Consider the following 21,140-nt stretch of genomic DNA (forward strand, 5'->3'; position numbering starts at 1 on the left):
GTTTTACACTATGCGGCATGCGTTACATCATCCACGTTGTGTCCTGTGTTGTGCTGCTATGCGTCAAAATGTGCGACTACAGTGTGAAAAGTGCTGTAGTCAGGCTGCGTGATACAGCATAATGTTTAGTGATGCTGCTGGAGGAGTGTGTTTATTTACCTACTGGCTGAACGCAGGGATGCTGAGCAGCTCATCTCTTTATGTGATAAATAAGGGCTGCCGCTGTGCTGCACGTGTGTGTGTGTGTGTGTGTGTGTGTGTGTGTGTGTGTGTGTGTGTGGTGCAGGTGTTTGGTTCAAGCTAAAGAGTGGTGGTCTGTTGGTTTGACACTTGTAAATTGTTCACTCAGTGCCACTCTTGCTCTCTCTCTCTCTCGTTCTCTCTCTCTCTCTCTCTCTCACACACACTATTACTCACACATACACACACACACACACACTGACTCACCAAGCATCAGTGGGAATGTTTATCTCATGTTCTCCACCAGACTGGAAACACTGTCAGCCTCACCACAAGCTTTTTAAGTGATGCTGTGTGTGTGTGTGTGTGTGTGTGTGTGTGTGTGTGTGTGTGCATGCATGTGTGTGTGTGTGCTCAACTGCTCATGCATGGACAAGTGTGAATTTCAGTGCAAGTATGTGAGGAGTGCATGCAATTGCGTATGTTCTGCTCGTGTTCTGTGTGAGTATGAGCGTGTGTGTGTGTGTGTGTGTGTGTGTGTGTGTGTGAGTGAACTGTCAGTCTGCTTTAGTGAGTACAAACTGGCATCATTAACGAGCCTGCGACTGGCTGCCGCTGCAGACCGGGTAGAACATTGACAGCGAGGAAATCTAGAGTTTGAAAACTGTTGTATTATTTCCAGCTTATTTGTACATTTGACAAGTTTGCATCTCCACAAACTTAGACACACACACACACACACACACACACACACACACAGATGACTGATCCAGGGGCAAAGAGAGCTAAATAAATACCAATATGCCTACCAACCAACTACTGTACAATTCTCAAAGCAATACAAAAGCCACATTAAAAAAACTCATATTCAAGCTGCATCCAAGAGCCACATATGGCTCCGACAACCCGATATAATTTAGTTGTGTCGCACTCCGCAGAAAACTCAGCCAATGTGGCACATGGCTTTTCCAATGCTAGACTGCATTTAGAGAACGGCGCTGAACTACTGAGGAGTCTCCTCAAGTGAAAAATCCTACATCAACAGCCACATACACCATCAGAAACCAAAGAGACACACATAGAGAGGATGATAGCTCTCTCTCTAATGGAGACAAATGGGCTGTATCTCCACCACTTTTTTGTCCGGTGACTCCAAACTAATGGTCTAAATCTATATTGTTCAGGAAAAGTAACGGTTTGGATCGCTACTTGATATCGGCCGATACTTTTTAATACTGTTTAATACTTGGACGCGTCACAGTCTCACAAGATTTTGTGTTTTGGACACAAAGAATGTGAAGATGAGAGCTGTGAATGTGAGATTGCGTGAGATCAGCTGATTCTTGGCGAACCGTGGGATCTAAGTGTCGAACTCCCCCATATCTAACACCGTGACAAACCCAATCGCGCTCGCCACCGATGCTGTAAAGCTCCAGGAATACTCCAAAGCTTCTTTTCTTTTTTTAGATGTGTTTGCTAGCCCCCGGGCTGTGTTGCAGTTTTCCCACCTCATTTTCAGTTATAGGTCCGTACTAATACATCTTTGCGATGTTTTTCTCATTGAGAGCTGTACCTGCCTTTAAAAAGTCTGTTTGGCGTCAGATTCTGTATGAATGTGGGTCTTCGGGTCGGGATCCTCTGTCTTTTCTCCGCCTGTCGTTCCTCGGCTCCTGACGGCCTCAGAAACCTGACAGCTTCTCTCCTGTTTCTTCTCCTCACTCCACTCTTCTTTCTACTTCCCGTCAACTCCACTGTCCTCCCTCCGCCTCCCCCTCCATGTTTAATACATCCTCCCTCCGAGTCCCACACCTTCTTGTCTTTTTCCTCCTTCTCTTTGCCTCTCCGCCTTTGTTTCCTCTGGCACTGTCCAACTTCTGCTCCCTGTGCTGCCCTTCATTTTGGTCTCAAGTCGGTTTTGTTGCTTATTTTTTTTTATCTTTTCCCAGCTGAGCCCTTTCTCTTCACCTTCTTCTCTGCCTCCAACCTTCCCACCCTCCTCTTCTCTTCCTTCTCTCTCTCTCTCTTTATTCCCCACCTCCATCTCTTCTTTAGGATACAGCCTCCCATATCTCACCAGTCTAACTCGGTGATGTTTTGTATTGAAATGCTACCATCATCCCACCTCTGCAGCCTTTCCTGCACTGTCCTCTACAGCAGGTTTCGGTGCTTGGTATTCACCTCTGTCCACATGGAAAGCACACATCTAGCCATCATGGAGGTTTTTCCTGCATCCATTACATGAGACAGCAAATTCTACTGCACTTTGTCTCCATGCCCGAGAGGAAACGTTTAGAAAATTCTTTCAAAGTTTCAAAATTTAAATACTTCAGCTTATAGTTCTTGCCATTTCACTCTCATAGATGTGTAAACTTCGATGCCAGGTGTGTGTGTGTGCGCAGTGTGTGTTTGTGTATATGTACAGTATATGATTCATGCATGGGATAGTCAGGATGTGCTCTTATAGTTGTCGCCACATGCACTTTCTGATTCCACCACCTTGTCAATAATGAATGCACTACAGTAGATACAGTATATGCATGTAGTATGTATGACAAAAAAACTTTACTGCTACTCTCCTCTTCCGCTCTCCCCCGTTCCCCTGCTCTACACTGGACAAGAGTCCTCCTCTGTCCCATCACCCTTTCCCATCACACAAAACCCTTTCCCATCACACAAAGCGTTTTGTGTGATGGGAAAGTCAGAGTGGCAAAGTTGAAATGAAGTCAAGTCAGAATATGATGACGTGCTGAAGTCACCTAAGAACTTGTGAAATGACATGAAGAAGGAAATGTGAGAGGAAATTAAATGTGATCAACCCTGATTTTTTTTTCCATCTCTCTCTCTCTCTCTCTCTCCAGGTCTTCTCTGACGTGCCCTCATTGCCTTAAGCAGAGTAACACCTTTGACCCGTTCTTATGTATCTCCCTGCCTATCCCCCTTCGACAAACCAGGTAATGTACAACAAATCACGTTTGATTATGGGTTGGGTCTTGCAAAAGCCACCAATTTGAGCTGACTGTCCCAATACATACTGCTTAAATCTCCTGTGTGTCCTCTAAACATTGTATATGAATGTGCTCTATCCTAGTCATTTAGCATAGCAGGGTGCTTCTACTTCGACGAACGAGGAGAAAAACATACCTAATATAATAGATGCACTGTATGAAGGACACCTTTCAAGACGGCACCCACACATACATCAATACACACCCACCCATGCATACCTATACCCACACAAACATACTGTACATACCCATGCTATTGGCCATGGTCATATCAAACTGATGAATGTTGGCCATCAAAAGTCCCTGACCAAACACTTTCTGTGCCATTTTCATTTCCCCCACCATACCAGAAGTTGTATGTCAGCAAGGTCCCACTGTAAGACAGTATGGTTCTCTCAGCTTTGACATATGGAGAGAGAGAGAGAGAGAGAGAGATGGAGAGAGAGAGAGAGAGAGAGAGAGAGAGAGAGAGAGAGAGAGAGGGGATGTACAAAGGACTCACCCTCATTTTGACTTCAACTAAGGCCATAACAGAGATTAAACCAGATTAAATCAGTGTTTGTGGGGAGCTGTTGTTGCCATTAGCGATGCTAGATGTCTGCTGGCTCTGGTGTCGCTTGGCCATCAGCCATCAAACGCCGCTTCCTATTAAAGTCAGTTGAATTTGTCCGTGTTGCATCCGATCACATCCGATTCCAAGATCTGCCTAGATCCGGCGCTCGACGAATCCCCCTATCTTCAAACACGCAGACGCGGCCGCTCTGCATTCTCTCTCTGTGTGTGTGTGTGTGTGATGTGTGTGTGTGTGTGTGATGTGTGTGACCCACCGTGCCAAACCCTGAACGCAGCATTACAGCGCGACTTCCCCGACAGCGTGCGGTCCGTCCCTGCAGTCGCCCGAGTCCGCCGCAGAGGGAAATACAATCAGGTTCAGTGTGGACTCGCTTGCCGGTCCAGGGCCCCCACTGACCTGACACACACACACACACACACACACACACACACACACTGCCCTCGTTGCCCCCTCCTGCTGCAGCGGTATCCCAGCGGAATGCCTGATGAAGTCTGAGGCCCCCAGAGACACAGCCGAGTTTGGCTGGCAGCGTGGCATCATGGCCTGGGTGCTGGAGATAATGGCAGTGTGGCAGCTCAAAAAACAGGGAGGACTGGCTGTATCTCTGAATATTTTCTCCACGTCTAGCCTCGCTCCGCCAGTCTTTGCATCATGTCTCTAAACCTGCTATGTTCTGAAATATTTAAAAAAGCCCTAAAACAACTGCTGAGGTGTTTATGAGAGATGCTTGTTATCTGCCGGTCAGTGGCCAACTCATGTTGCGAAATAGGGCACATGAGTGTCATTGAGTCTACATAATGTTGTTGTTGTTGTTGTTGTACTTTTGACTGCTAGCCAGTGATTTCTTTTTTGTTTTCTTAACTCAAAGAAAAAAGTTGAGCATGCATGAAATATTTATGACCAAAAGTCTGATAACAGCCTTTCCAGAGTTGTGGAGGAGCGTTTGATTTATTGTACCTTACTGGAGAGGTTACTGCCTTTGAGGCTGTTAAATCAAGTGCACCTCATGTAGGTCAACTATCTGAACCCATTCTCAAACGCACTTTTGCCGAAGTCTGTTTGTATTCGTTCGGACATTGCCCCTTTCTTGCCTTAGATGGATTCCTATTATCTCTGCATTTGTCGGATAATACTAACATTTAAAATAAGGAATACAATTATACTATATACAGGAGGTGTAACTAATTCTTCATTCCTCGTTAACCAAACATTTAGTCAATCTTAAGGCACTTTTCCCACAAGAAACGCGTACTGTACAACATTGGCAGCAATAGTAGAACTAGAACAAAATGAACTACAGTCACAAATGAATGCATCGACCACAGAAGGTGTTTCCAGGGTAAACGGAGCAGCGTATGGGATTAAGATCACATGCTGGGATTTGCAAGCATGAATATGTTGACACTGACTGTACCATGCTTCGCTCCAGCCTGCTCTAAACATGTGACCCGTGTTAAGTTGCAGACAAATAGAATCTTGGATAGCCAAAGCCGCCAAGAGTGTGCAGCACGCTCTCTACTGGGAACAAATGAGAAGTCTTTTTTAATGGCGACTATCAGGCTCTTAACCAGTGGGAGGAGGGGGGAGACTGCAAAGAACCTGCCTTTTAAACATGACATCTCTATTTCGTCTCCCCCTCTCGAGTGTCATCCCACACCTCTCATCCCCCTCCGTTTCATTTCCCATCTCGCCGCCTCATCTCGGCGCATCTAACAACGTAAACAAAACCGCCGCTCAGATCCTCGCCCGTCTGCCCTGTCAGCCTCCCCGCTGCTCGCACATTACTCGCCTGAATAATGCATGATGGGGAAACAGGAAGTGGAGGTGTCAGCGATTACAACGTCTCCGTCCCCCAGATGAAGGAGACGTGACCGCGCTCCCGTCTCTTGTCTTGTCTTCTCTTCTGCTTGTTTTCTTGTCTCTCCCTCCTATCTCCGGGTCCTCTCTGCTCTCTCATCTCCTCATCAAACCCCGTTGTAGATACTATCAGATGCTGTATTCTCCCTCCTATCCCCTCTATCATTTCTCGCTCCATCTCCCCCCGTCTCCCTCCATCTCCTCATCCTCCGCGTCCGCTTCGGAAAGTGCTCAAATTAAATCAGACGTGTCCCAACTCAGCAGCAGCAGCAGCAGCAGCCTCCTGTGGGGCTTTCACCAATGTGCTGGTTTTAGCCAGGCATGTCCAGCCATGCATGAGTCTACACACACACACACACACACATACATGGGTAATTCACTTCAGATATGACGTTAGACACAGTTAGACATTGGTTGAATTCTGCTCATGAAATTGGATTTGCGCGACAATACGCATTGTCACTGGAAATAAATCTTAGTCCCGCAAAATTATTAGACGCGAAACAAAGGATGCGGCGGCTCAACAGTCCATTCAAAGCCCCGTTTTGGGTTTTTCTGTTGAGCCGCCGAAATCCATTATGACTGAGCTAACCTCAATACACCTCTTGAACAAATTGACAACTCGCAATTCATTTGATCGTCATTGACCTCGGCGTCCCCGAGTGCATGTGTGCGTCTGCATGCAAATGTGTATATAACCACGCTGGGAATCGGTGGCCTTGTAAACATGTGCGAAATGAGAATGCAAAAACAATTTGTCACTTCGGTCTGTCGGAGAATTCAAGCATGCCGTATTCTCTCTCTCTTCCTCTCTCTCTCTCTCTCTCCCTCTCTCTCTCCCTCTCTCTCTCTCTCTCTCTCTCTCTCTCTCTCCCCCGCAGGCCGATGTGTGTGACGCTGGTGTTCAGCACGAAGGGTCAGCGGTATCTGCGGGTGGGGCTGGCGGTGCCTCTCTTCGGTTCCCTGGCCTGCCTGAGAGCCATGGTGGCAGAGGAGGGCAACATCTCCCCGGACCAGGTACACACACACACACACACACACACACCCACCAGTGTTTCCCGCAGGATTTTATTCTTGGGAGGGTGGAAAAGCCTCTGAAACAGCATGGGACCATCATGGGACACTAAAACTCTCCACTGAAACTCATACTAATGAAAATCATTTAGGTAGTTGGTAGTGACCCACTCCACCTATACAATAGTAGAGGAACACACACACACACACATATACAAGTATGGACATATACACACATATGAATACATGCAATACACACAAGCATGGGCTCGCAAACAGATGCACACAAACATACGTAAGAAAATATGGAGGAGGAAAAGTGAAGCGGCTCCCACGGTAGACGACGTTCATCAATCTTGCATCAATAGATGAATACTGCAAGACTTTCCAAACAATTCCTCTCGGGCCCGGAGCAGCAGGGGAGCAAGAGAGCATCAAACGGAGAAAAAGTGTCAAACTTTGACTGTGACAACTTTGATGCCTCACAGCTGTAGGAGTAGGAAGGGAGAGGTGCAGCAGTCGACTGGGTTCTGTTACCCCCGCCTCGCTCTCACAGGCGATGATACGGAGAAAGAGAGAGAGGTGAAAGAGGGGTGGGTGATGAAGATTTACGTTGTCGTTTTTTGGTAAAGTCCCATAAAATCCATTCAAAATGCACTGTGTAGTAAAAATGCATAGGCACCAGTGGGGAAATCTGATAGAATGGGAAGAAGAGATAGACACAGACAGACAAAAATGGAGAAACGAAAATATAGAGAGGGAGAAAGATAGAGACACAGACTGGCAGGCAGACGGATAAAACCCCGGATAACAAATCCAGTCTCATGACCACCACTGGGTGCAATAACCGCTCCCTGCTGAGCGAGGGATGAGAAGACCGATGCTCCTTTATTTGTCTGTCTCTCTTTCGGCTCGTCTTCTTTTTGGTTTCGACTGTCTTTTCTACCTGTCCGTTTTTACCCGTTTGCCTTGCTGCGCTGGCTAGAGTTTTCTATTGTTAGGAATGCCAGAAGGACCAGCATCTACATGTGGAGGATTTTCACTAGGTCCTTGTTGAACTGTGTATGTCTGAAATGCCTGTGGTAGTAACCAGCTGATGGCCTCTAAGTTACTGCTGCTGCTGTGGTGATTTTTCATTTTCAAGTTATAATGGAAGATTGCTTTTCCCATTTCCCAAATTCAAATTCCTTGTGGAAGTGTTTCGTTAGGTCATAGAAGATTCATTTCAAGTTCCCTGGTTCCCCGATAAGAGAAGTCATGTCATTTTACAACATGAAATTGTCTGATGTAGGTTTTGCATATTGTTTATTGTTTTGATCCATTGTTGTGGATGTAACGTGAATGGAGTGGGCCGTGCTAAGTGTCTGTCAGCAGGAAAGCTGCTCGTTAAGCTGCAGTTGTGAGCTATAATTGTTGATTTGATTTGATTATTCATTATTTGCCAGGACGCTCTCACAGCTGGCAAGCCTGTAACGAGCACTAAGCTGGTTTTCACTTGTTTTCCGTTGGTTTTGGCAAAAGCAAATCACAGGACAGAGGGCTTTCTGATGTGTGGGGAATCAACAGAGAGTGTTTACACACACACACACACACACACACACACAAATTGACTCTGTCATCACTTCAGAAAGTTGTGGAAAAGACAGCTTGTTTGGTGCCTTTTATCCACTTCCATTGCTCTGAGCCTGTCCAGTTTCTTTGAAGTGTTTCTGATTTGAGCATGATATGAGGTGTTTGTGTGTGTGTGTGTGTGTGTGTGTGTGTGTGTGTGTGTGTGTGTGTGTGTGTGTCCAACCGCCATGCTAAGCTACTTAGTCTTACCACATTCATCTTTTTCCATGTCTCCCTGCTCTGAGCATCTACTAAGCTGCTGAGCCAGTTATCAGCTGTGTCATTAAATCTGTCTTACTTTCTCTTCATGGCTTATCGTTCGCACTCGCCCTTCTTACTCCGCCTATATCTGCTTCCATTCTCTCTCTCTCTCTCTCTCTCTCTGTCTCTCTCTGTCTCTCTCTATCATCTCTGTTTATCTATATCTCTCTCGCTCATCTCTCTTTATTTATCTCTCTCTTTCACTCTCCACATCTTTATCTCTCTCTGCTTACCTTTTTGTTTTCTCTCTCTTCCTCCTTCTGCTTCTCTCTCTCTCTCTCTCTCTCTCTCTCTCTCTCTCTCTCTCTGAGTGGCTTTATTATGTACTAGAAAATAAATCAAAAACACACACACAAAAACAATATCTTTCAGGAATTACAGGATGATTTTCTGGTCAGTTTTCATCTTTGTTCTCCCCTTTGATTCAAACACAGAACTTTGGGAAATAATCTCGGATAGGCAAACATTTAGGACAGTGTAAAAGGAAATTGGTCTTAATTATCATTCTGCTGGCAGTGTGAGATTTGTAGCAGTTACGTTTAGGGTTTACTTTGATTTCTTCCAGCCAATTACAGATGTATCTGGTTTCATTTTCTCTATGAATTTTTCCTATTACATACACTACTTTTGGTAATTAGTTTCTGTGAGTCATGCATCTTCATGGCAAGTTGTTCCTGAGGTCAGTACTGGTCGCATTGTGGCTCAAAATGTTCCCATAACTTCATTCTTCTTTTTTCTACTGTAACAGCCAATGAAAAACGTCCTGGTTCGGCTCTGCATGCATCGCTTGAGGCACTATGGACACAACAGAGCTCATTATGAATCTCTCTCTCTCTCTCTCTCTCTCTCTCTCTCTCTCTCTCTCTCTCCAGGTCATCCTATCAGAGTTGTACTCTACGGGTTTCCAGCGCTCCTTCTCGGATGAGGACGACCTGACGGCCGTCGCCGACAGCGACGTGGTCTACGCCTTCCAGGCCCCGCCCCTCTACAGCCGCGGAGGCTCGGCACCGCTCTCAGGTAACCATGGCAACAGGCTGTCCGTCAAAACCCCGCCGGCGCCGAGTTTGCGCACCAATTTGCCAGTTACGTTCATTCCTCATTTCCCAGTTTCACTTGTTCAGTCTCCCTCTGTCCGCCGGGCTTTCTCTGCCTTCCTGATGCGCGCGCACACACGCACACACACACACACACACACACACACACACACACACATAGAAGACTTCCAGGCAGTATGTCTCCGTCAGCACCCACGCTATGACTGAAAACCAAGATTTAAACAAAAACAATTTACAAGCCCTTTCTCTCTAAATGCTACTTGCATTTCATCCTTTTTTCATGTTCAGTAAGCCATACCTTTTCATTATTCACAGTGTTTTCCACAGGCTGATGTTTACTTCAGTGAGAGGGAGGGCAATGTGTGCGAAACGCTCTGTATTCTTCTATTCAAGCTGTTCAAAAAATTATTGACGTTTTTTCAGTTGTGTGTATATATCTAAGTTGACTATATTTGTATTGACATTTCATTGTGTGAGCTCAGTATCTTGTGAGCTCAGTATCTTGTCATTGTTTAGGAACAAAAGTCTCTTACTCTAGCTGTAAGATAATGAAGCTGACTGCTATGTTATACTCCCATGAGATTATCCCTTGTTATGTGAAGCAAATATAGTATAACATACACTTAATTACAAATGGGCTATCTCCTCAAGTATATAGTCCATATAGACCATGCACTGCGCTTTCAGTGCTTAACAACATTAAATTTTCATGAAGTGAGAGTAGGAGACTCATGGGGTGGATTATGGATTATGGAGATGTTTCCATCTGTTTGTCCATCCATTCATCCATCTGTTTGTTTGTTAATTTGTTTGTGTGTCCGTTCATCCGTCACATGCAGTATCGTCAGACACACAGTATGATCAGATTTTGACAAAAACCTGGGGGAATAATGGATCTCACCAGTCTGTTCTGGCATTTTCAATAATACACTAATTAGCCCAAGGAGGGTGCTGCGATTACAGGTCAAAACAAGGTGACACGCTTGTTACTGATTGGCCCAGAGGGAGACCGCAGTATTGATTGGGCACGACATCTTAGCCGCCGCCTTGTTTATAAACTACATTGACGGGGAAAATGCCAAGTTTGAACGTCAGCTTAGTGCATCACATCACCCGAAATAAATCTAAAATAAAAGTGTACTTGAAAGTGGCAGCTGTAAATTCACCTAGGCGGGCTGCCCAATTATAATCAATATATGGGAAAAACCCAGAGACACCGTCACACCCCGGCGAGTGAGAACCGTTTCGCAGTGCGAGCCACAGGTTAGCGGTTAAATTTCCCTCATCGAATGCGCCCAGACTCCTGTTCTGCCAGCCTCTCTCATTTAGTCAATGAGGTAGACGGAGGGAGAGGAGCCGTGTCTCCTCACGCTCATAGACAGAGAGACAGGGATGAGATGGAGTCAGCCTTGCATCATCATCACCCTTTAAAAAACAATGATTCTTCCATGCAAGACACTGTCAAATGTACTATTGATAAGAGAGAAGAGGGCAGGTGTACGGAGACAGCGTATAGACACACACTCACACACTCGCTAAATCGGCTGACTGAATATTCTCGAACTATTACAACCTCTAAGGACGTTAATAGCTATCTCTGTGGGTTGCCAGTGCTGTTAGGCTGCGTTCACCAGCCTACTGCTAAGTGAAGCCTTTACGGGGCTCTGCAACATTTTGTTACCACTGAAAAGGAACGACATCCATAATTCACCTACGTGCTCAAAAGAGGTCATGAAAAATTAAGACTCACTCACTTTCTCAACAGGAGCCGTTTCTTTTGTCACCTCGCAGAGTGAAAACAATGTCACAGCGCTAACAGACACATGTGCACGCGCACACACACACACACACACACACGCTAATGCATATATGCATGAGCACAAACACGCCCGCACACATTCCCATTGTGTAAGTCAAGTAGGTAATGAATCTATTAGTATTACACTGGAGAGTTTGATAAATACATTGCCCTAGAGGGAAGACCTTGCACAGAACACACACACGCACACGCACACACACACACACACACACACACCCAGGGATGCACTTGTAATGAATCACACTTAAGTGCTCACTGACAAATGCGACTTCCTTTCTCATGAGCAATCTGTTGAACGTGATGAATGGTCTTTACCTTGGAATAATTCATAAGATCACAGCAGAACAGATTCCAGAATATCATAACTTCATTCAATGGGATTTCTGACGTGTTTCATAAAGCGTGGCACGTGAATTCACACACTCATTATTGCTAAGACGGCACTGTGGCATTTTAAAGATAAAAGATGATGTATGGCAGTATTACCCGCATATTTTTCTTCTTGGAAGTGTTGGACGGTCCTCTGAAACAGCATTTAGACAAACGGTGTTTTCACATTGGGTGCGATCACACCTACAGTTTGTTTACTTTGGTCTGAACCATAGTGGGAAAGTTTGTTGCATTTTTGTATTTGGTTTGTGTATGCTCACACTGCCTTAATACGAGCAAACCGGGGCCTGTAGACAAAAACCACACGGTCCATGATTGAGACTTGATCTGATGCAGCTGGATTATATTTACACCTGGCATGAAATAAAATGCATCTCCAGTATACACATCGAAATCCCTCACCAGATTGTCAAGCATCATTGCATCTCATAATATTTCTATCATTTAAAACTGACAGTAAATCCCTTGTCTGGCTTGTTCTCCATCCATGAGTATCCTGACAATCCATTTTTGTTAGTATGTTGCTGTGAGTTTGACAGCTTGAATAGACCGCCCACTTGGCGATGGCAATGCGCAAGTTCAGCTGATCCAGAGAACGCTTGAACCAGCGCTTGAAACCAGTATGGCTGCTGTCATTGCCGGTTTAGACAGTATTTTCACAACCACACCAGTAACCGCAGGTGTTGGTTTAGCTGTCAGGTTTTCATAAACCGCCACTGACAGCGGCATCATAGGGTGTTTTCACTCTTGGTCCGTTTCAGCCTCTCAAGTGGACTCAGTCCAATGACTCAGCAATTTTTTGTGCATATGTGAACACGCCAAATGAACTCAGACGTACTCAGACCACCCCAGGAGGTGGTCTGAGGACCAGAAAAGAGAGCTGAGTCCTCTTGTAAGTCCACTTACATTTTGAACACAAAGAGGACTGAGTTCATATGCAGCTGGTTCACTTTTTGGTTTACTTAAAACTCAGTTTGGTTCCTTTAAAAAGAACAATATGTGAAAACACCTTTAGATTCGGGAGGCAATAGCTGACTCTTTCCGGTAGTGAGTGTGGTTATAGAATGTGGTTGTCACTTCAGTGTGTATGTGGCCTTTGTGTCAGTGCACTTGAAAGAGGACTCGGTTCTCTTTCTGGCTCTGAAGAGGTCTCAGACCACTTTCTGTTCACACCATACCTTCTTTAGAACTCAGACCCCTGTTAGTCGTTCTGCTCTAAATAGTTGGCTTCCCAAGATGGCGTCCCATACACATAAACGTGTGTTTTGTGCATTGTGGAGAGCTGTTGTTTGACTTGATCTCCATTCCAAATGTCAAGTTACTGTGGCTGCACCTCATCAGTGTATGCCTTGAGGACCAAAAAGTAGTATTGGAAAAACTCCACCTCCCGAGACCATCTCCTGAGGGGGTCTGAGTTTGGTGTGTTTCCAAGGGGTCTGAGTCTGTTCACATATGTGCAGGCATTGTGAGTATTCACATTTGTGCAAAAAAGTATGAAAACTTGGCATTTTGTTTAGGAGGGATGGTGGGTCTTCCAGGCAGGCTGGCCACAAAAGACCAATATTCTTATCATTAGTTCATATTTTATCTCTCCATATTAGAATAGAAGAAATCATTTGCAGAGACTATGCAGAGATGGGAAAACCTTGTCTGGCTATCATATGTGATCTGTTCTGTTCTGTTCTTGCTGGAGTGTTGGAGCAGTAGAAAAATGATGATATCTGTCCAGGCCTGAAAATCTCATAACTTTGCATAGTTCTGAATCAATTCCTGACCATGTTTTGAAGATGCCAAGTTTTCATCCATCGCCAGTGATAAGATATTGTTTTAGTGCACTGTTCGATAATTGGCCTGCGTTTCCTTAATTGCATTAACTTCTCCAATTACTGTCATTAACTCAATGAGATGATGAAATATACACCAGAGAAATATCCCATCCCTATAGAAGAGATGAGAAACGCAACACGACACAATGCAATCTGAAGATGGCTGATCTAGTTCTGGTAATGAAATTAGCTCGGACACGTTTGGAAATCAAGTTATGCTCCTGAAATTGGATTTGTGCGACAACAATTACTGTCACAGGGAATGAATCTCTGTCCCAGAATTATTAGTCGTGACACAAACGATGCATTAGCTAAACAGTCCATTGAAAATCCCCTTTTATCTAACGTTTTGTGTTTTTCTGTTGAGCAGCTGAAACGTGTTACGACTGAACTAACCTCAATACATCTTTCATACATTTGTTGAACAAATTGAGAAGTTGCAATTCAAAAGATCTTCACTGTCTGTCCCTGAATTCATGTAGGCGTCTCTCTCTCTCTCTCTCTCTCTCTCTCTCTCTCTTACACCCAGACCTGACTCAGAACCATGAGTAATGGCCCTTATGTTATCTGGCACATAATCTCACAACAGCATCTATACAAACACACACACGCGACACATACCTGCACACATACACACGCACGTAGTTGCAATTGGCACAGCAGTGGGAAAAATACAATCCAGACATCAGACGATAAAAGTGGAAATTGACTCGGGGAATTTGGCTTGCGTGAAAAGAGCGCCGCTCCTCCTGTAGGCTTAGAGAGTCCGGCTCAGCGTGCGGCAGAGAGTTACGGCCGTCTCGGTCCGAAAGCGGACGGCCACCACACACCGGAGTCTTTCCCAGAATTACATTTTTTTCCTCATTGTCAGGCTGCGACAGCGTGACAGTTTTGGGGGTCACTTGACAGCTGTACAGTGGCTTCAAAACAACGAGGCTGAGTCGCACGGCACAAATCTGCTCAAAAAGTTTACTTTTCTCTTCAGACCGGCAGCGGACTGGAAATGTGTTTTAACAGCAGGGAGTGAAATAAGAACCAGGCAAATTGCAACACAGCAGAGTCTGGGCTTGGCAAGCAGAGATGATGATTTTCTATTGTGTTGTCTTAGAAATGGATGCATGGATGGATGGAGGGATTGATATGGACCAATGAATCAATCAATCACTCATATAACCTAAAATATAGAGAATGCAATCCACTGTATGACGTCATGTAAAGTATCTTCATGTTTTCTAGATGTAGGCATTGAGCCTGGGAGGGTCCTTGTTGTTTTCGGGGAATTCCTCCACCGTCACAAATTGCTGTGGATTTAAATGTGGGAGTGGGATTTCTCAGTCTGTATCGCTAAATGTTCTTGGGGATATTGGATCAGCGCTGCTCCCAGGTACAATAATGAGGTTTCGCATTCAGAGGAAGCAGCACCAGGAGGCCTCATGATGGAAAACACTGAAAAATCAATTAGGTCCAAAGCGCCACAACAGCGTCCTATTTCACCCCCAACAAACCAGGCAATTTGCACATAAATAGAGCGATAAAGCTCCGCACTGCGGCGCAAAGAAAAGGACTTCCAGCTGAATGGAGGCTCAGAGGAGCTTAGTGTGCTAACTCTGTGTGACGCTCACCTGGTGCTCTTGAAATATTTTTTTTTTTTTTTTTTTTTAAAGGCCAGGTGTCTCCTGGGTAATGGAGAGGTCTATCAAGATTTAAGCAGAGTGGATTGTGGGAGTTGTCTGCACAGAGAGGCCAACTGGGTCAGGCTAAGAGAGAGAGAGAGAGAGAGAGTGTGAGTGTGTGTGTGTGTGTGTGTGTGTGTGTGAGACAGGAGAGGATCCCCCCTGGGAAAGGTGGCAAAATAGGGACATCTCAGCGGAGATAAAGGGATCTGTCACGACTCAACTCAGCCCTGTCCACATACACACACACACACACACACACACACACACACACACACACAGAGACAGAGTAATCTCGCCATATCTCTCACAACTCTGACACTATCTTTCTCTTTCTCTCTCTCTCCACCTCCTTTTCTCTCACACGCCTACGCACAACACACACACACACACACACACACACACACACAGCGAGCAGAGGCACTACAAACAGCCCTCGCCAGCAGGTTATTGAGTGTTCAGCTGCTGTCACGGCGACCGGCGTAGAAGTCGAAGGGAAGTCCGCAGGTCGACAGAGTGAAGCGACACTAAGAGCGGCGGACCGGCGGAAAGGCAGGAATTTCAACATTACTCTGAGGTGTTTATCTGAGCGGACACACCCCTCCGTCAGCCACTCACACTGAGGCCGTTAGTGCCGCCCGAGCGAACACACACACCCCCTCGTTTGACTGGTCAACACGACGCACAAACCCTCACGCACATAGAATGTCCACATTTTTGAGCGTTTCTTTTTTATTGTTATTCTTGTGGGAACATTTGGAAGCCCCAAGATAGTAACACATAACACGCTGGAGCATGTGCGCACACAAGGAACACACACACACACACAAACACACACACACAAATTAAACTCTGCACAGTATACCTCCTGTGCAATCCCATTAAGGCAGTTAAAGGCGGCCTAAAGGAGGACTCATTGCAGCAAAGGGAAAATATTCCCAGGCGGGGGGGGGGGGGGGGGGGGGCTTTTGTCACACCTCTGCATACAGTAGGACTCGTCATTTAAAATAACCTAAAGAGAGCGAAGGCAGGGGAAATTTGGCGTGTCTATAGTTAGTGTTCTGATTACCGCGAGTGCCTCTGGTGCGTGCTCAAGTCATCTGGGACACATTGGCTCCACCGCCTCATTAAGAACAACACAGAGTACATGAGTACCGACGCGAACGCCGACCCTGAAAGCGTCTTCCGCCCGCGAGCCTGTTAACGAGCGATGAGTCACAACGCGACCAATCAGAAGAGCGGGATGCATCGGACAGTTCCTTCCGAGTGTGTGTGTGTACGGTCGTGTCGGTCTGGGCCCCTGAGCGCGTTCTTCAGCGCGCACACACTGTTCGTCTTCGGCTTCTCTTTTGATTTCTGCAGGTGCGGCCCTGCAGTCGTACATCTTTGAGGTTCGGCAGATTTGTGCCTTTTTAGCAAAAAAATACACCGTTCTTAGGGTTTTTACCTTTTATTTATGCACAGATAGGACACTTGTAAACAACTCGCATGTGTGGTTGCCGCAGCGTGTTGTGAGGCGTGATGTGACAGTGATGATGTAAAGTGCAAAATACCTTGAGTAAGCCTTGATGAGGTGCATGATGGGAGGTGCGGTCTCGGGATGGAGGGAGGGAGAGACAGGAGAAAGAGAGAGGGAGGTAAAAAGAAGAAGGGGAAGGAGGGAGGGAAAGAAAGAGGCAGCATCAGGTGCATTTGTTTCCTCCGCAGCCAGCGGACAGCTCAGGTGTTTCGCTTGTCGTCAGGGGCAACCGTGGTCAGATGGCCGGTCGCTGTCAGGACCTCTGATTCGTCCGGGGCTAAGCCCACGGCCCCCTGGGTATTTTTAGCAGGGTGTGTGGATTGCACGGACGGGGGTCACTCATCTGGTCGTGAACCGCTTGAGACAGTGTGTCATTTCAAGTCCAGAATCCACTCACCTAACTCAGGTTCTTTATGCCACGGGTGGCAAAAGTATCAAAGTAGCCTGCTCAAATAGAAATATTGTTACTTTGCTGAAATTTGACTTATGTAGAGGTAAAAGCACTGGTGTAAAAATCTACTTAAGTAAAAGTAAAAAGTAGCTCATTTAAAATCAGAGTAAAAGTTGCCTGTTTTTACAAAAGAGAACAGTGTAAGATGTGATCTTTTCCAGGCAATTCTAAGAGAGCCAGAGGTCAGAGTTCAAACTACATTCTTTAAATTGAAAAAAAAAACACAAAACAAAGTAAAGTCAGATTATTCTTCTCTTCTCGACTGACTGTAATTACTTCCATTCTTGCTTTTTGCCTAGCATTTTTGCTTTTTTTCCTTCTTCCCTAGCTGTAACTGTTTTTATACATGAATTATGCACTAACAGCACTGTTTGGAACATTAGACATCGATGTTAACAGACATATGCCTCTAGTCTAGTGCAACAGTAGAGTATGATTACCTACCTATAACTAAAGCTTCTGTGTGTGTGTGTGTATGTGTGTGTGTGAGCGGATGCCTGCAGGGTTATGGGACCATCAAGAGCGCATTTGTTGCTGATCTTAAAATCTATGGATATTAACAGAGACACTGTGGGACTTTATGTTTTTTTTAACACTGCCATCTCAAAGACACTTTTATTCAATCGCTCCTAGTCATACAGACTACATACAGACATACAGACCACTGGCGCCTTACCATCATTAAGCAAACACTTATAAATACTACAGAATAATGGAGTTTTTATTGTGGAGTTTCTTCAACATGGCCTTGTTTTAAAAAAGCCCCAACCTTAACAGCTGTGTGTGTGTGTGTGTGTGTGTGTGTGTGTGTGTGAGAGAGAGAGAGAGAGAGAAAGTAGGGTCATTTCTATAGCCCTTGCTGCGTTAAAATGTCACTAAGGTGTAACAACATATATAACAGCCTACTGTGTCTTCCAAGGCAAGAAATCTGCAGTACCAACCAGCTCACAGACCCGAACACACGCTTAAAAATTCTCTCTGTTGTCCCAATTATTATTCCAAGATATTGATTCTTTTCTCATTTCCTGACCGCTCCTATTGAAGCTGAGGGCCGGAGCTGCCAAGATTCATCCCAAATCAGTCGGGTCGTGGAGAAAAAGAAAGACAGATAGTGGCAGTGATGAATAGAGTAGCGCGCCAGGGAGAGAAAGAGATAATTCAGAGGGAAGAAGGTGAGGATGGAGAGAGAGGAGGAGGAGGAGGAGGAGGAGGAGGAGAGGAGAGTCGGTGCCAGAGGAGGCGGCGTGTCTTCCAGAGGGCTGAGCTGTTTAATTAAGGCTGTCATACTCGCCACCTTGGAGCTCAAGAACAATTTTGTTTTCTCTCCTTCTTTCTCCCTCCCTATACCTCCCCCTTTTCTCTCCTCTCTCTCTCTCTTTATCTATATCTCTCTCTCTCTCATTGCTATCTCTCTCTCTCATCTCTCTTTATCTATCTCTCTCCTCTCTCTCTCCACATCTTCATCTCTCTGCTTACCTTTTTGTTTTCTCTCTCTTCCTTTTCCTCCTGCTTCTCTCTCCCTCTCTCTCCCACTCTCTACCCTTCTTTCTCACTATTTCTCACTTCTGTCCCTCTTTCTCACCTTCTCCTCTTTCTCTCCCTTAATAAAAATAATAATAACCCTCCCTCATGGTTATTATTATATTCATCGATCACTAAATCAATGGTCAAATTTATCAAAGGATACACAATATGCATCTTGTTTGTCCCTCCTGTCTGAAGTTGTGACAGGTTAATACATATTTCACTGCAAGTGTGTCACACTCTCCTGGAACATATTGTGCATTTTTCACTTGGGAAAAGATTTTCAAATTTAGGAAGTGCTGCTCCGACTGCATCTCTCTGGGAAAACTCCTCTTCTCTCTCTCTCTCTCTCTCTCAGTCTCTCTCTCTCTCTCTCTCTCTCTGTCCCTCCTCCGTCCCTCTAACACCTCCCCGTGTCTCTGTCCATCTCGGGGAGCGAGGGAAGAGGAGGTGAGAATGAGAGTCTGGCTGCAGGTTCTCCCACCGCACCCGGGGGGGATGTGGGTGAAGTCACACTCCTCACCAGGCGTGCCATAGTCCTTCCCCAGTCACCGTCTGAAAGCACTTTGAAGATTTTAAGATTGTATAAAGAACAGTGACACAGTTATAGAAAAACTGAGATATTGAAGTGTGATATTGAAGAGATGAGGGTCGAGTTCACTGGTTTGACAATAAGATGAGAAGGATAACTAAATAATCAACCCAACTGTAAAAAGAAATCCCGTCTTCCTCTCTCTCTTGGCTTGAGCTGATATTCAATAATATTGATATTCAATAATATTGAATATCACCACCTTCAATAATATTGAATATCTTTTAAACTTTGAATATTGAATATCTTTTAAACTTATGAACCTATAAACCTATAAAAAGTGGTAGGATAGTAAAAAAAAAAGATTTGTGATTTTACTACAAGTGGGTTCCCTTTTCCACAATCAGCCTGTTATCCTGGAAATAGCAGGAATGAGCAAATGACACTAAATGGCCATTGTTGCCTCCAACAACAATAATAATAATAATAATAATAATAATAATAATAATTATTAACATCCTAGAAATTTGATGCCCCCCCCCCCCCCACATACATACACACGAACGGCGATAATATTGTTTGGCGGGACAGTATCGCAATATTCAATTTTCGCCCAAGCCTACTTTGCTCTTACATGATCATTCCATAGTCACAGGAATATTAAAAGGACACTAAGGCTCTGACGTTTGCACTCCTTACTATAGGTTGGTTGTATTCTTCGTGATCTAGGAATTGAAGCGTATTTGACTGTTGCACTCATCGTAAATTGGTCTGGGATAAGACAGTCAGCTACCTTCCTAACATGTAAAATGTAATTGGTGCTGTACTGAGCTGTGGGTGGGTTACTGAGGGTCGGTTGTTTGGCTGCTCACCTCACATGCTGCACTGTCTGGGCTGAAATGAAACGGACTGTGGCCTTTTACTTTCCCACCTCCCCAGTGAAAAGCTAAATATCGGGCCGACAGAGAGAACAGGGAGGGGTGACAGTGAAGAAGAGAGGGGTCGGATGAATGGGCCGTCTAAAGGGCAGACAATATGCAGAAAGTGTCACATAGAGCTAAGAAAAACATCTCCATGTGATTTAGTGGCAGTTTGGTGAAAAATGAATAGCGCTCAAAGCTATTTCAATTTTCTCATCTTGTTTTAACAATGACACTTCTGTTTTTTCTTTTACTTAGATCTTTTTTTTTTTTAAACCAAAAGGCACATTTTGTTACTGGAACTCCCATCCCGCAGCAAAATTGGTGCCTTTTCTGTCCTTTTCAATCTGCTGTTTGTGTTTGAGGCAACAAGAAGTGATTCCACAGAACACCTCCTGTGTGTGTGTGTGTTTGTGTGTGTGTGTGTGTGAGAGAGAGAGAGAGAGAGAGATTCATCTATCTATATGCTTCTGGGAGTGTGGGAGAGGTTTGTGTCTATGCACACGCATGCCTTCCTGAGTGTGTGTTTATCTAAGTTTGTTTTGTGTGTGTGTGTGTGTGTGTGATGTGTGAAGGTGGCAGTGATTAATTGCACGGTGGGGATTGAACAAGCATTGTTTAATTAAATCCTCTGATAATGTCAAAGTTTATGTTTCCTGGGAGACAAGAGGTTCGGCCTCCTGTATCCCCTTCAGCTATTACCCACCATTAATCAAAGCGTGTTTGTGTGTGTGTGTGTGTGTGTGTGTGAGAGAGAGAGAGAGAGACAGAGAGAGAGTGCGGGTGGTAGCAGACGTCATTCTTTTTACAGCTCCTCAGGGTAAATAACAATCAAAGGGCGATTCTACTATAATGGAGATGTGAAAACGTTGTCAGAATCACGTCGTAAAAGTGTCACATTAGATGTTGCTCCTTGCATATCTGTTTTG

At 45.0% G+C, this 21,140-nt stretch overlaps 1 protein-coding gene across 1 annotated transcript in view; it reads left to right on the forward strand.

The window, feature by feature from the left end:
- Positions 1-21,140, forward strand: part of usp43a (ubiquitin specific peptidase 43a) — a 120,153-nt gene that overhangs the window by 57,696 nt on the left and 41,317 nt on the right. The window contains exons 4-6 of the mRNA XM_071922531.2: positions 3,039-3,131; positions 6,498-6,633; positions 9,375-9,519. Coding sequence (XP_071778632.2) covers positions 3,039-3,131; positions 6,498-6,633; positions 9,375-9,519 — 374 coding nt within the window. The remainder of the gene's footprint in view (positions 1-3,038; positions 3,132-6,497; positions 6,634-9,374; positions 9,520-21,140) is intronic.

Source organism: Centroberyx gerrardi, chromosome 3, assembly GCF_048128805.1.
Source record: "Centroberyx gerrardi isolate f3 chromosome 3, fCenGer3.hap1.cur.20231027, whole genome shotgun sequence".
NCBI lineage: Eukaryota > Metazoa > Chordata > Actinopteri > Beryciformes > Berycidae > Centroberyx > Centroberyx gerrardi.